Here is a 16,287-nt window from a genome sequence, read left to right on the forward strand (position 1 = left end):
ACTATGTGTAATTTATAGTGCTAAGGATTTCAAATACAAAGATTATAAGGAAAAATAATTATGTATATATATTACATAAATTATATGTAAGCATTATAACAACATTTTACTGTATCACATACTCTTCTATATTTTTTTCTGTACACAGTGACACAGAATTATGCATATATGTTATGGCTTCAAATCATAATTCAGATAGTTAGCTCAGATGGAAATTGCTGGAGAAGTTCAAGTTTCTCATCATTTGGGTTGAGAGCAATTTTGTAGCTTTTGACTTTATGTATATTTTTTCAGTATACAGAACACTTCTCCCTACATCTCTGTAGATCTACACCATGCTTGGCTTCATTGCTAACTCCTATGGAGCACAGAGAGGAGAGTGACTTATTTAGGATCATACAGCTCTAAATTTCTGAGGCAGAATTCAAAATCAGATCTTTCTGACTTTAAGCCAGCAGTTTATTTACACTATCAGACTTTGTCAATAGGATATAACCGTTTACATGTTTCTTAAGATGGTGAGGATGAGGAGGAAAAGTTATTTTTCCAAGAGCTCAGAGCCATCTCATGAGGTAATAGGGTACAAAAGAAAGACCACTGGATTTGAGTTCAGAGGATCTGGGTTCTAATTATGACTCTCTTGTACCACCTATATTATTTTAGACAAATCACTTTCCCTCTCTCCAAGCTTTAAATTTCCACATGCATAAAATTATGTGTTGAATTAGGTGATTTGCTGTTACTGTCCTTTCCATCTCAAACCTGTTAGGACTTCATGGGTGGGTAGTTGGGGAAGCAGTAAGGTCAGTACCAAAGAGGTGGTGAATAAGACTTGTAGAATTAAGGGGAACCATTTGGTTATGGGAAAAAGGACTGAAAAAGCCTATAAAGGTTGAGGAGAGGTATTGTAAAAATGGCAGGAAGAATAAAATAAGATTTCACATTAACGGATTATTTCAAGGTTTACAAAGCGATTCTCTGTAACAATGATATGAAATAGGCAAAGTTTGCTCTTGCTGAATGACATTCCTCCAGATTGGGTATAATTATGACCAGGTACCAGTTGTATATACATTATCCAATTCTTGGATAATCTAGGTCCCTCTGGAAGCAGATGGCATGTAAATAAGTAAAGTCACCAAGCATTTATTAAATGCTTAATATTTCTAGGAACCATAATAACTGAGAATACAAAGAAAGGCAAAAACAGTCCCTGACCTCAAGAAATGAGTCTGATGAAGGAGACAATGAGAAATACATAGGATAAATTGGAAGCAATCTCAAAGGAAAGGCACTAGCATCAAGGGATATAAGAAAGACTTTGAGAAGGTAGGATTTTAGTCAAGACTTAAAAAAAGTCAGCGAAGTCAGCAAAGAGAAAGGAAGGGAGAACATCACAGGTACGGGGTTCAGACCAAAAATGCACAAGTCAGGAGATGAGTGTTTTTTCCAGGGAGCAGCAATAAGGACACTATTATTATTGAATGGTAAAGTAAGTGGGGTTGGAGAAAAAAGTGTAAGAAGCCTGGAAAGAAAGGAAGAAGGACTTGAAAAGAATTTGGCAAACGTAAGATTTCATATTTTATCCTGGAGATGATAGTGAGCTACTGGAATTGATTAAATAAGAGAATGACTTGGTTAGACTGTGTTTGACCTTTTTGACTGTAATTGGAAGATGGACTGGAGTGGGAAAAGCATAGGAAGAAGACCACCATCAGGCTAGTCTTAAGTTTGAGATGATGTGGGCCTGTATCAGGGTGGTGTCAGGGTCAGGAGAGAAGGGGGCACACACCTCCTGTGAGCCTGGGTGATTGGGAGAATATCAGTGTCCTTGGTAGCTTTAGGGAAGTAGGGAAAAGAGCAAGGTTAGAGGATGAGGGGAAATACCGAGTTCAGTTGTGGATATATTGACTTTTAGGGTAGCAACGAGACACCTGGTTCAAGTTATTTAATAGGTAGTTGGGAGATGGGAAACTGTAGGTCAGGAGAGAAATTGGGGCTGGATTAAATAATTCTCAGATCTGTCTTAAAGGGGAAAGGTCCTATGTAGCAGCTGAAGGGGAGCTGGAAAGACTTTTTGCAGGTGTAATTGTAACAGTTTTGAAGGAAGCCAGGGTAATGAAGAGACCCAAGTGAAGAGGTAGGGGGCATTGAAGGAAAGGAGACAATGAAATGGCATAGATACAGGATGTCACATTATGTGTGATATCATGTGGGCCAGTGTGGCTGTATGATAGAATGCATGGGGAAGAATAAAAGGATTGAAAAGGTTGACTGTGCAAACCAGATTTTGCTTGAAGACTTAGTGATGGACATTTCTGGCCACGTTGTCTCTGCTACATCATCACCCTCACTTCTTACCAGACCAGGCCTTTGGAACTTCTCTGGGTTTTGATAGGCCAACTTTGGCCTTATTCTCTTTGGTCGCAGACCTCCATAATATTACCTAGACATCTCTAGATATGTTGTTTTTCACTCGGGCCATTTACCTCAACTCCCCACCAGAAAACTGAACTCCTATGAGGTTGGATCTTGAGGTAGGAGCTGGAATAGTATAATTAGCTATTTCCATTAATGAACCTCTCTAACGAAAGATACTCTACCTAGACTCAATACCCAATGGTTAGCATATTCTCACCATCTCTTTTCCTAGCTCAGTGATTATGAATCCCTAGCTGCTGAAATACAAACCTTATTTCTCATCCCCAAATGGCTGTCTCCTTACTCCTATCTTCATCTCTACCTACCCCTTAAATGCCATACTCCAGATTTACTTGCCCTTTCCTCTGTGTTCTTTATCACTAACAAACTTCCTTTTTATTTTAAATCTATTTTCTCACTCTTATCATCTTAACTCAGTAAGACCTGGGTCTCGCCTGATGCCTTTGCATCTCTGGCCATGCTTTCTAGTTATATTTGCACTTTCACTGATCTCTCCTCACATTCACTGTGAATATTCAGAAGTAGGCCCACTCCTGCTCCCCAATTTCTACTTGCAGAATCTCCCTCTGCTACCATCATTTCTGCTTTTTTTGAGGTAGACACTATTCACTTCTATCACTCCATTTAGATACTGGCAGTTATTTATTGATCTTTAGGTCATTCTTCATCTCTTGTAATTGAATAGTAATGACTTGAGTCTTTTCCACTATAACCCTTGAATCTCATATTAGGGGATTTTATTGTACATGCTGATATTCCCTCCGAAACCCTGATTTTGCAATTCATAAGTCTAATCAGTTCAAATGACCCAGAGATTGCCATGCTTTTGATGTTGCCGTAACATGTACATCCCAGCATCCACATACTAATTCCTATATTATCACCCCTGTATTGGTTACCTCTTTTCCTATGTTGACTACTTGGTGAACTTGTTTAAATCTGCATTGTCCATTATATGTGGATCACATGAGAGATTTATAAAAGTACATAGCACATTGCTTGGCACATAGTAGGTACTTAATGCTTATTTACTTCCTTCCTTAAATTCTGTCTTCTTGCTCTATTGCCAACAACACTATGCCAAACCTCAAACTCATTACTCTGTCTCCTTTGCTCATGTTCCTGTGAATGGAACATAAGAAACTGAGCCAGCTGGAAACACTACAATTTTATATTATATTAACTTCAACTGGATTATCACTGCAAGGCAATCCTTTTTATACCTCCTCAAACCTTCTGAAGAGGGCATGCAGATCAGCAATCTCATTTCTAACCCAGATATTGCTTGAGTGAATGTCATCATGCCCCCATAAGGCACCTTCCCTCTTCTTCCCCCTCATATTTGTAGCTCCAGTACTTAGTACAGCACTACACACATAGTAGGTAGTTAATGTTTATTGATTCCCTAATTGGCTTTTTATTATGCTCATCAGTATGCTGTCCTGATCATTTTTCTCTCTCTTCAAGCCCCCTTTGATGCTTCAATAGGAGGCTGATTTCAGAGAGGTCTGAAGAGATTTACATGAACTCATGCTGAGTGGAGTGCGTAGAACCAAGAGAACATTACTATACACAGCAAAACAAGTTAAGGGATGATCATCTTGTGATAGACGTGGCTCTTTTCTACAATGAGGGGAGATTCAGTTCTGGTTCCAGTTCTGGGGGACTTGTAGTGGAAAGAAGCATCTCTGTTCAGGGAGAGGACTGTGAGGATCAGATGTGGATCATAGCATAGTATTTTCATCTTTTTTGTTGTTGGTGGTGTTGGCTTGTGTTTTTCTTGTTCAGCATGTTGAATGTAGAGGTGTGTTTGGTGGAATTGCACATGTCTGATCTGTGTTGGGTTGCTTGCTGTATTGGGGAGTGGAGACGGGAAGGAGAGAAATTTGGAATGCAGGTTTTGCAGGGGTGAATTGTTGAAGACTATCTTTGCATATATTTTAAAGAATGGAAAGCTATTATTATAAAGGAAAAAATAAAATGAAGTTTTTTTTTTCTTGATTTCTGATTGTGATCTATTCATTGTGTCACATAGGAAAAATGAGATGCCTTCTGGAGTAGTGAGTTCCCTCTATTCCCAGAAACACTAATGTATAGACTGGCTCACTGAGTGCAGGAGAATATTGCAAAGGAGTATTCATGTATCAGGCAGGGAGTCAGAGTTGGATCTCTAAGACCAGAGAGTATGATTTTAATTATTTTTTAAAGTTTAAAATAATGACAAAAAAAAAATCAGCAGATTATCATGATTTATTACATTTGTCTACAAAATTTGTTTCAAAACAAGCAATATTTTAGAATATGTTTTGGGTTGTACATAACTCAATTTCTGGACAAATGCTTAATTCCTGAATTTTTCGCATTGGGATTTATTTTTTGTATTTTCTTCTTAAAATAGAAAAAAAAGTTTCTACAAAAAAAAAATTGATGTTTTTGTTTTAGTAAGTGCTTTAGTAGGTAAAAAAGATACTAAATCTTTCTTTCCAGTAGCTTGGGTCATTCAGTGTCTTGAAGACAATACACAAACAAAGGTTATGATTTTCCCTAGCCTAGATGTCATTTTATCCCATTTAACATCACAAATGTTATCCCATTCAACAAATACAAATCAAAAGGATATGGCTACTGTTTCCCTAGATTAGTTGCTTATCAGTAATAACTGCTTTGAACATATCCAATGTAGTTAATAAAATACATTTTAAGAAAAATAAATATTCTGCATAATGTATATATATATAGGGGTCAGTTTTATCCTTACCACAAAACAGGAAAATCATAACTTAAAATTTGCATGTACTTGGCTATTAGTGTTTATTAGTAAATGGCTTAACTCTCAAAGTCCAAAAAATTTTAGTTGAATTATATTTATAAATGTGCAAAATTTAATGTGTAGAAAACTTTTTTAAAAGGACAAATACATGTTGTGTGAGTCCATTTCCTTAATTACCCCATCTCATTAGTCAAATAAATATTACAATATGCAAAAGTATGTACATTTTTACCTCACATTCTCCTTAGAAAATGTACTTCAAAAATGGTTTAATATCATTCCAGCAAACCCAGGCTTCATGGGATGCCCCACCCCCACCCAATACCCCTTTTTAATCACATTGCACATTTACCATTAGATCTTGCACAGAAAGCATACCACACATCATTTCAAAAACAAAGAGGCAAAGTGCAAGGGTGCCATTAAAATTTGAAGAGATCAATGAAGTGCTGGGGTGATACTGGCATGAAGCAGCTGTCAGGATTGTTAGCTGTACAGGGGTGTCCTGAGTCCTGCAGAGGGTGAGAGAATAGGAGGTAGATTACATCAACAGGTTGGCAAAATCTGAGTAATATCCTTAAGTGTAAAGTTTTCTCTTTAAAGCTCAATTATTTACTGAAATTTCAAAGCCATTTGACACTATTTTGAGGATGTGTTTATGAAAGTTTGGTTATTTATTATTAGCATTGTTCAGGCAATTACAGAAATGACAGTTTCCAGTTGAGGGATTTCCTTTGGGAATTACTATTTAAGTTAGTCAAAAATAATAAATATACTTCACCTTTAGAATGTCCCCGAGAAAAAACTCATTTTCTTAAGATTAAAATAATATGAATGTCAACAAAAAGATTTTATTATTCTGCTAAGACTATTGTCTTGCATTAAAACCCTAGAACTTTCTGCAACTCTATTTGAGATGATCTGATTTTCCCCCATTGTAACTTATTTTTTTTCCATTTACTCTTAACACTGACCCCATTCCTCTCTCTCATTCCAGAGGCACTGTTTTTATTGATTAATTATTTAATTTAGGGGCATAGAGGAAATCACTTTGCAATGATGTTTGCCTCCGATTCTATACTAGGTGCTTAAATTTAGTCAATACAAGACAGGCATTCTTGGAATGCTTCAGTTAGGCTCCTAAAAGAAAGATCACACAATTCTGTGATATTGCTGGGGGTGGGACTTAGAGTTCTTTAGCTGGGCAATAATAACTCATAGAGGGTAAAATGCGTCATATGACTGATGAAACATCTAGAACTACTACTGTTTGAGACATCTAGAACTACTACTGATTTCTGATTTCCTGGTATCTGTTTCACAGAAAAAAAAACTAATTCAAGAAAAAGTCTAAAAGCTTTATAATAACATTTTAATGCTAGGAGAAAGACAGTAAAGCACTTAAATAATAGGCAGAAATAAAGAATATACAGGATACATGCAATTATTTCCTATTTTCAAAATAATGATTTATTAGCAAAGTACAGTGCATATGTTTGTTATTTGTATTAGAAATACATATTAATAGTTCTAAATTGCCCCCACAACTGAAATTTAATTAGATTGGATTTATAAATGCTTTAAAGTAAACGCATTTTATTATTAGTGTAGTGCTAAAGGTAGTCAAACTTTCCTGCCCTATTACATAATGCAGACCTAGCTGCATTATTTATTGACCTTTGAACTTTAACAACAAATGGTTAACAAAACATTCACATAAACATGCAATGCAAAGTATGAGAAACTTTTGAGTTAGATCAGAGAAGTACAGAATGCAATAGAACAAGGCACAATTGACACAAATTGGAACACTACTCCTAGTTTTGTTCATTTCAAAGACAGTGTATATGGTAAAATATGAAAGTACCTTAAATAATAAAGCAAGATGGTAGTCCTTGAAGATCATGAAGAAAGAAGCGGGAGGGAATGCAGTAAAGTAAAAAAGGAAAAGTTAAGTTGAGAAAGGATCAGATAGAATTTAAGCATTTAGGTTTGGAACACATTATTTGTAAAAAAGGAAGTTCTAGTTCACCACACAAAACCTACTACTCTCTCTCCTCCATTTTAAATTGCCAAACTAAAGAAATAAAATTTTGGTGAACAGAAGCTTAGCAAAAATAAAGCACACACAATACAACAAGTAGTATATCTCAAAAACTCATTGATTTGAAGAAACTATCATGGAAGACAAAAAAAAAAAAAAGGTATCCTCTTCTTTCAGAGCTCTCAAATGAATAAATTATCAATGAAGTAGTTAAAGTAAACTGCTAGAAAAGGACACAAGGAAATACCAATATTCTATTTTATATGCATCAAATCACAATAATTTTTCTGCCACAATAATGAGATATCACAGAAATAAGCATTTCTGTTTCTTTCATGAGTTGAACCTTATCATATAGATATAAAACACATATTGTATATCCTAATATAATTCACATTTGAAATATTTTAATAAACACTATATACCAAGTTCAGATTTACCCACTATATTCTTACTACATATGTGTATATATATAAACCTTTCTTTTTATCTACATGTCAAAAATATTAGGAAAGAAAGTTATTTGACCCTGAAAGACAATCCATGCATTGATAAAAGTCAGGCTACTTCTCTAACTTCAAGGTAAAAAAAAACGTTCTGACCATTACTAATTTCACTGAATTATTTTTAACAGTTTTTATTCCCTAGGTAACCATGAGTCAAAAATCACAACGAGAGAAGCCATACACCCACCTAACCACAGATACATAAAGCAGAAGATAACTGGGCGGAGCTATTTTTAAAAATACCTCCTCCAGACTGAGCCCTCCTCTTATGACTTGACCACCCCCCTACCCCCCCAACCCTAATTAAGCCAAAAGATCCAACAGAATGACGAAATCTGGTAATGTGCACAATATTCTGTCCTGGAAACCCCAAGGTACTTTTAACATTGCATACATCTTCTCTAAAAAAAAAAGGTGAGTGTGAATTTAGGAGAACAGGTGGAGGCAGAGCTTAAAACCTCACATCTGATTGTTCTAAATTCTACAAATCTTGAGTGCAGAATGATTATACTTTATGCTATTATAAAGGAATTGTTTTTGCCTAAAATGGCTCCAGATAAGATTAGGTTTATAAAATTAAATCACTAATTTATATAGCAAAGTTCAGCTTAGCCAACAGTGAGCTTTTAATTAGTTATAGCATAACTATGGCAAATAAAATGTATTTTTTTTCTTGTTTCTCATTAGAGAAGAATAGCTGATGGTCACTATCTTCTAGTCAATTCAATTTAATGAAGGGAAGCAATGAGGGATGACCTATAAACCACTTCCGTAGTTATGTGCCCACTCAATGTTCCTCCTGTACTGAGCCCCTTCCCACTAGAAGTCATTGTAGGAGGACTTTATAGTTAAGAGTATAAGATGCATGTTTACTGACCAAATAGATTATGTCCCACCTTATGCCTATTTCTGTAAGGATGCAGCAAAGTGATATAGTAGAAAATACTGGATTTGAAGTCAAAGGATTTGGCATTTTAAAATATCTACTCTGTCACTTAATACTTTTGTAAATTCAAGGCAACAGCCACCTTGGGCCTCAGTTTTCTTGATTGAGGGGTTGGACTAGATAGTCTGTGAGGTCTTTTTTAATTCCAAAAATTATTATCTAATTGTGTAAAAATAAAAATTTTAAGAAAATGAATCATATTTTTAAAAGTGACATGGGAGAATTCTATTTGAAGCAATTAAAAAAAAATTCTTCTACAAAATGAATCACCATACCCCAGATTACCTTTTGCAAATCTGGATTTTTCAATATCCTGTTTGCTTAAAGAAAATGTATCTCTTGCAATATATCCAAAGTACTTGAATTGCATTTTGTTATGACAGCTCTATATCTTTTACAGGCTAGATAATTTTAATTCCTCCCCATTATTCCCCATTTTGGTTCTTGTCCAATTACTTTAAGTTTTTATTTAAGACTTTCCAACACTGCCCAAAAAGGCAGTAAATGAAACAAAAAGCTGAATAAGCAAGGCAAAATTGTGGGTCATTATAGCTAGGAGATGATCCTTGCTTGATTTCTGCTCCGATGAAACTCAGATGAGCTAAAGAATATTTGGTCACAAGGAATTTTTTTCTCAATTTGCTGTTATATACATACACTTACACACACACACACACACACACACACACACACACACAATCACCTTGTAATTTACAAAAAGATTTTGTTCTTTATCAAACTACTGACTTCCCCAGAATTCAATGTAAAGTGGGCTTTTAAGATAACTGACAGGCAGGGCTTAACTGTGAATCCTGAGAATTGTATTCCTGGCGAGATAGCTTTCTCTTCCTGTCTTTGAAGAGACTAACATATCATAAACTGAGCTGAAGCTAGCTCCACTAGGAGTTTTGAAGAGATTTAGTACCGGCAGGGGCTTGCAGTGGTATCCTCTCATAGACAATGGCAATTGACTTATCGTGCTACTTTCCTCATGGGGGTAGCTGCAAGGAAACTTTTCATAAGTTTTGGGAGGTTGCTGATTTCCTCTCATTAGAGACTTCCAACAGAGACTTGAATGACCCTTCTCCACTAAACTGCTTTCTTCCTTAACTCATCTCCTTCATTCCTGTAAATTCTATGTCCCTTCTCTAGTTTTACTAAGATCTAGATGAGTATATTACTTACTGACATTCCAGAATGAAATCCAGATAACCACCAGAGTACTCAAAGGTACTCCAAGGGCAAGCTGTGATATACAAAAGGATCTAGCCAGCATTGCAAGTTCTCTGTCTTGATCCATCATAGATAGCGGAATTTTGCAATATGTATTCATAAGTATAGGTTGAAAAGAGAAAAATGAGCTTGAGAAAGAGGGAGCAGGTTATAAAAATTGGACCTAGAAATAGTAACATCTGAGAATGGCAACATGAAAAGCTTCTTTCAAAAGCAAGGAGGAAGATGGAGACTTTGGGAAGGAAACATAAGTTTCCCATAGTGGCAGAGAGCCTAGAAACACTATCTTGTATTAGGGGAAATTAGAGACCTTGGCTCTAGTGGGCACAAACTTCAGAACATTTGAGAACCCGATTCAGAGGAGGCAACCACAATGGGTATTGGACAAGCCAGAATTAGGCAAGAAGCCATTTGAACAGCAATCATTATTGGAGATAGAATTGTGGAGAGAAAGCATCATCAGTTAGCGTCTTTTAACTAGCGATTTTTGTTAACAAAGTGTTGAGCAATTGTTTCTATCTATCTGCTAGAAGAGGAATAAATGTTGACTGAAATGAGGAATCCCTAAATTTGATCCCATTTCAGACACTTCTTAGTGTGACCCTGTTGGGCAAGTTAGAGATAATTCACAAGTTAATTTTCTCTGTACATATGAAAAGAGGGTAATATTAGTATCTACTGTATGGGAACTGAGGATTAAATAAGATATGTATGGTGCTTTTCCCCCCAACCTTAAAAGTTCTATAAAAATGCTAGATATTATTTTACTATTATTCTCTCATTTTAATTACAGCTTTGGTGACCAATCATTTTTTCTTCTCATCATTCAAATCCTTGGCGACATTTTTTTTACTTATGCTCTTTGAAGTTATAAGCATCTGCCTCTCCAATTTTCAGTGTGTTATATTCGTTTTTGGAAAGTTCTTTAGAGACTTTTATTTCATGTTTCACTGTCATATAGCAACACTGGTAGAATATTGGTATTAAAAAGATGGGCCTTTGTTTCCATGGGAACCTTGGAGTTGTTTAAAAAACCTTTGCAATATCCCCAAGGCAATTCATTTTCTTTTCTTCCTATTCAACTCTGGGCTCAATTCCTTGGCCATCTGTCCAGTAGTCTATCTAAGACAGATATCTAAGAGGCTGGTCGATTTTTATAGGAAATAATATACCCTAATTTATCTTTTTTGGTAAATCTGATTCTTTATATTTTAATAAGCTTAAAAAACTCCACATTTTTAGAATGCTATATAGTTTACAAAGTATTTTTCTCATAATAACTCCCATGAGTTAAGTAATACAAATGATTATAGAACCTTTTTTTTTTTTTTTTTAAATTAATGGACTACTTGGGGTATATAATACCCCAAGTGAATCTAATAGTGAATCCCTGGGTCATTTTAACCATTTTATCTGTATAATTCTACATGCTTTCCAAAGTGGTTATATTTATTCATAACTCCACTCCATTAGTGGACCAATCTTTCAATAACCCTTCAATTTAGAATATTTCCATCTTTGCCAATTTATGCCATGTATTTCCTTTTTTGTTGTTGTTGTCTGATAAAAAGTTATGTATTTTCGATGTGTCTTAAAGTTTTTTTTTTTATATAAACAAAGTCTTTTGGTAGAGCCTTAGATATGTGGCTTTAGATATTATCTAGTCTAATATCCTTATTTTACAGAGGAGGAATTTGAGACCAGAGAGAGAAAAGGAAATTTGTCTACAGTTATACAGCTATTAGTTTGCAGAAGTATGACTAGAACTTAGATTTTTTTTCTGTCACTAAGCCAAACTACTTCTTAGATTTTCATTTTCTCTATTCCCAGCAGAATATAAGAAAAATAATATTAAGTATCCTGAAACTAGGAAAGAAAACTTACCATTTCGGGAAACTTAAGAGAAAATATTCCCTACATATCCATATTGACAACTATTTTATTAGTTTAAAAAAAATATTCTCAAGGCTGATCTTAGTATCTTGGCTATTATAATTTTGCGTGCTTTTTTTTTTCTCTTTTAGAAGCAAAAAAAAAAAAAAAAAAAAAAATCACTAGGAAGGGAAGTTAGAGAAAAAAAGAATCCTGATGTAAATTACATATGCAAAGGCCATTAGTTCTGTAGAATGCCTATTACCAGACAGACTTGGGTTCAAGTTCTACCTTTGACAGCTTCCTGTTGCCTGTGGCAATTCCCAACTTAACCTCTCAGTGCCTCAGCTAACTCTGAGACTGTTTTGTCACTGATGACAAGATTTAGGAAGTACTGGACATTATTTCATTATCCATTGAAACTATCAATGGTTCAAAAAAATTATAGCTATGCAGTTGTGAAAATTATAATCTGAAATTAAAAATCTAGTTTCAAAACTAGTATCTCTTTTGACAATTTATTTCTCATTATAAACCACCCTGGAACAAATGAAAGAGAAATTTCCAAATTAAAAAAAAAAACAAAACAAAACAACAACTCCAGTCTGTCACCTCAAAGACATTCAGAAATTTCAGAAATAAGATTTGCTCCTAACTCAAAGGTAGTTGAGAAGGAAACAAGTATGAGGTTAAAGAGAGGAACGGAGCAATAGAAGTCTTCTTCATTCCTTGTATCAGTAGGAGAGGTGATTCCTTCCCTGGAAAGGAGGGAGGAACTGATGAAAGAATCATGTGGTGAGCCCATAAGGATTTCACAGTGCCTATTATGGAATATTACTGTTCTGTAAGAAATGACCAACAGGATGATTTCAGAAAGGCCTGGAGACTTACACGAACTGATGCTGAGTGAAATGAGCAGGACCAGGAGATCATTATGTACTTCAACAACAATACTAGATGATGACCAGTTCTGATGGACCAGGCCATCCTCAGCAACGAGATCAACCAAATCATTTCCAATGGAGCAGTAATGAACTGAACCAGCTATGCCCAGAAAAAGAACTCTGGGAGATGACTAAAAACCATTACATTGAATTCCCAATCCCTATATTTATGCACACCTGCATTTTGGATTTCCTTCACAAGCTAATTGTACAATATTTCAGAGTTTGATTCTTTTTGTACAGCAAAATAACGTTTTGGTCATGTATACTTATTGTGTATCTAATTTATATTTTAATGTATTTAACTTCTACCGGTCATCCTGCCATCTGGGGAAGGGGGTGGGGGGGGGGTAAGAGGTGAAAAATTGGAACAAGAGGTTTGGCAATTGTTAATGCTGTAAAGTTACCCATGCATATATCCTGTAAATAAAAGGCTATTAAATTTAAAAAAAAAAAAAAAAAAAAAAGGGATTTCACAGTGACTCCAACTTAAGGTTTCCCTATACAGACTCATTGTTTTGTTTGGAGCAAATTCTTGAATACTACATATATCCAGATTCAAATTCAAGTATTAAAAATGCATTTTAAAGAGCCAAATAATGACCAGGATAGAAAGAAATAGCATGTAGAAATTTATTATTGAATAAGTAAAGGTACTTTTTTTTAAAGGTACATTTTTTTCTCTGGTTAGCAAAGAGCAAAAAAAAGAAAAAAAAGAAAAAGAAAAAAATGAGGAAGAACGATTTAAATAGTGACTATTTTGATATTTTCTGAGAGATAGCAGGAGCCAGTAAAAAAAGTGGCCCTAAATCATCTTTTTAAGAATTCATTTTTTTTGTTAACTTTCAATTGTAAAAATATGTAACCAAACATGAGTGTTTGTGATTGTAAAATTAATGTTGCTAAGTTTCTTTCAAAACATACTTGTTATTTTCTAAATTTAAGATTTTAAAAAACTATACTTCTTATGAAACTACTTCAATTTAAGGGAAAGAAAAAACATTATAAAAACACGAAAAATGCATTGTGACTGGTGGGGGATTATATAAAACTGATAACCTTATGACAAGAAAAGCCTGATTGTCTGCCCTACAGAACTGATACCCAATTCAGGTCTTAGTTTACATTAATGAAAAAAACTCTTCATATAATTGCTGCACTCTCACAATCATCATTCTGAACTTTGGCATTTTCCAGGGGTACACATGAATCCCTGAGACTAGACTCAGCACCAAAATGTTAGAGGTGAGTAGTGAAGTTTTAGAGCTTTTTGTGTGTGATGGCTCTTGGCTCAAGATAACAATTCCTGGCTAGAACTAGGTGAAGCACCTGTTCTAACTAGACTTTGAGAAGGAAAGCAGAAAGAAAATTTCTTCACTTTGAAAGTTCTGAAAGACATGTAGTCACAGCCTAAAGTAACACAGGAAAAGTGGCTAGACAACAAAACTCTTCAAAAATATGTTTATTTTTTATTACAAGTAGTATACTTATGTGAAAATGGTTGTCTAACTTAACTCATTTTCATTTAATTTCTAATCAGAGTTGGAGTTTAATATCCAAATATATTTTAATAATTATTACACAGAAGCAAAGAATTTTCAAGTTGAATGCCCTTATTGAGAAAATGCATATATGGCATACTTTAATCTGAATTATTAATATTTTTTCCATTGCTTTCTCAAGATTAGACAATCAACAAAACATCATGTCTAGCCCTGATTTGTAGCATCTATTGATTCGAGTTATAAATATTAAAACAGAATTTAATGATCAGTTTGTCAATAGATATGAGCTGGCTCTATAGCTTTTTCCTGTCAGCTAGTATAACCTCCCACTTGACTCTAGAATCCTCTCTACAGTGCCCCTGACAATTCCTACTTCAAATGCTTTTAGTGGTAGGTATCTCACTCCATAAAATGCAACCCATTTAACTTTTCTGGGTAGGTATAATTGCTATAAAGTTAGAACAATTAATCATGTTTTATCATTGGAAATTATATTAGAATAGTCAACAATTTGTTTTAATATCTAATTTTAAATTCTAACACCTTAGATACCAGTATATTTTAAAAACTTACCTTCCAGAAAAGAATGCTGCAATGCCTGCAAAAATGCAAAGTGTCTCCATATTGCTCCTTGATGGGATAACATTTCTGGAGTGCGAAGTACATCAGCTTCCATTCAATGTGACCTTTTTCAGAGAGTATCAAATGTCTACAGAACTAGAAGGAAAAGCAATTTCTTTGGAATTAGAAGATAATTTTCAAATTATATTATTAAGAACAATTATTTCTTTTTTTAAAAACCATATAAATGAAAGTAATTGCTTTAAAAAAACTGAATTCATTTGGATAAAATATTAACTCAGATTAGGACCCTTTGTATATTTAAGAATTCAAGTTTTGAGGAGCTATCTATATCTTCAATTATCTATAAGATTCTCATTTCTTCTTCTTATTCATACTTTAAAAAAAATTCCATCTTTAGCTATTGATGCAACCTTAAAACTAATCACATGCATTGCTAGAACAAACTGATAATAGATTCTCTAGCTCTAGAGGTGTAATTCTTAAAACAAAAATCCCAAACTTGTCATTGTGAATGGATGGTCACAACTGATGAAAAATGGCATCTGGAAATCTATTTGCAGCATCAGTTTAATAAACCACAATTTCTCACAAAATTTGACATAAGAAAACTTGAGTGTGGCCTATATAATTGGTGTGATTTTTTCAGAGTACAGTTATTTCCTTTCAATCTCATTTTAAAGGTTTGGCCTATATTTAGAGCAATACAATCAAGTCTGTTTTTATCTTTCCAGTTTTCTTAGACGTTACACCTTTTCTTATGATGTAGCAACACTGGCCTTAAATGCTATTCTTTGCACAGAAAACTCCTATTTCTTCACTCCATTCTTGTCCATACCTGCACCTTCTTTCCTCTGCCTCCTGGTTCCTTCAAGACTTATTTTAAAAAGTCATCTTCAAGAGGCCTTTCCCCCTCCTCTATCCTTAATGGTTCTCTAATGAGATTATTTACTCCTTGGACCTCATTTAGCCTGAATGTATCATCTACATACATACAGTTTGTGTATTGCGTCCCTCACTGGAATGTGAGCTCTGTTGAGGGCAGCGACCATCTTTTTTTTGTTCTTTCTCAGTATCCTCAATAGTTGGCTTAGTAATTGGCATGCAGTTATTGCCTAATAAATGATTTTTGACTGACTGTCTTTTCCTTTATATACTGTAGGACCAGATGCATCTGTTACTAAACAAATATAAAGCCAAGAGAACTAAAAAGGAGCAATGTCCTTTCTACAGTGTATGAGATTTTAAAAATATCAATGCTCACCAATGACTCATAAATCCTAAAGTCTTTTAAACCATTACCATAGAATTTATTACATGGGTGTTTCACATAACAATTTCAGGCTGAACAGAGACTTGTACAAACTCAATGTTCAAGAAATGTTAGATGAGTGAGCGAATGAAGAATTGTATATTTAAATGATTTTGTGCTATGTTTACTAA

The 16,287-nt window shown here is 34.5% G+C and overlaps 1 protein-coding gene across 4 annotated transcripts in view; it reads right to left on the reverse strand.

Moving 5' to 3' along the window:
• Positions 1-4,674: 4,674 nt before the first annotated feature.
• The window catches only part of FBXO25 (F-box protein 25), a 158,577-nt gene continuing 146,964 nt past the window's right edge, over positions 4,675-16,287 (reverse strand). For 3 of the 4 annotated variants that reach the window (XM_031951158.1, XM_031951161.1, XM_031951160.1), the window contains exons 9-11: positions 14,836-14,979; positions 7,080-7,106; positions 4,675-5,724 (exon numbers count right to left, since the gene is read on the reverse strand). In XM_031951158.1, coding sequence (XP_031807018.1) covers positions 5,635-5,724; positions 7,080-7,106; positions 14,836-14,979 — 261 coding nt within the window. In that variant the 3' untranslated portion in view covers positions 4,675-5,634. The remainder of the gene's footprint in view (positions 5,725-7,079; positions 7,107-14,835; positions 14,980-16,287) is intronic. The other variant, XM_031951159.1, reaches the window with a different exon arrangement.

Source organism: Sarcophilus harrisii, chromosome 2, assembly GCF_902635505.1.
Source record: "Sarcophilus harrisii chromosome 2, mSarHar1.11, whole genome shotgun sequence".
In the NCBI taxonomy this organism is placed as follows: domain Eukaryota; kingdom Metazoa; phylum Chordata; class Mammalia; order Dasyuromorphia; family Dasyuridae; genus Sarcophilus; species Sarcophilus harrisii.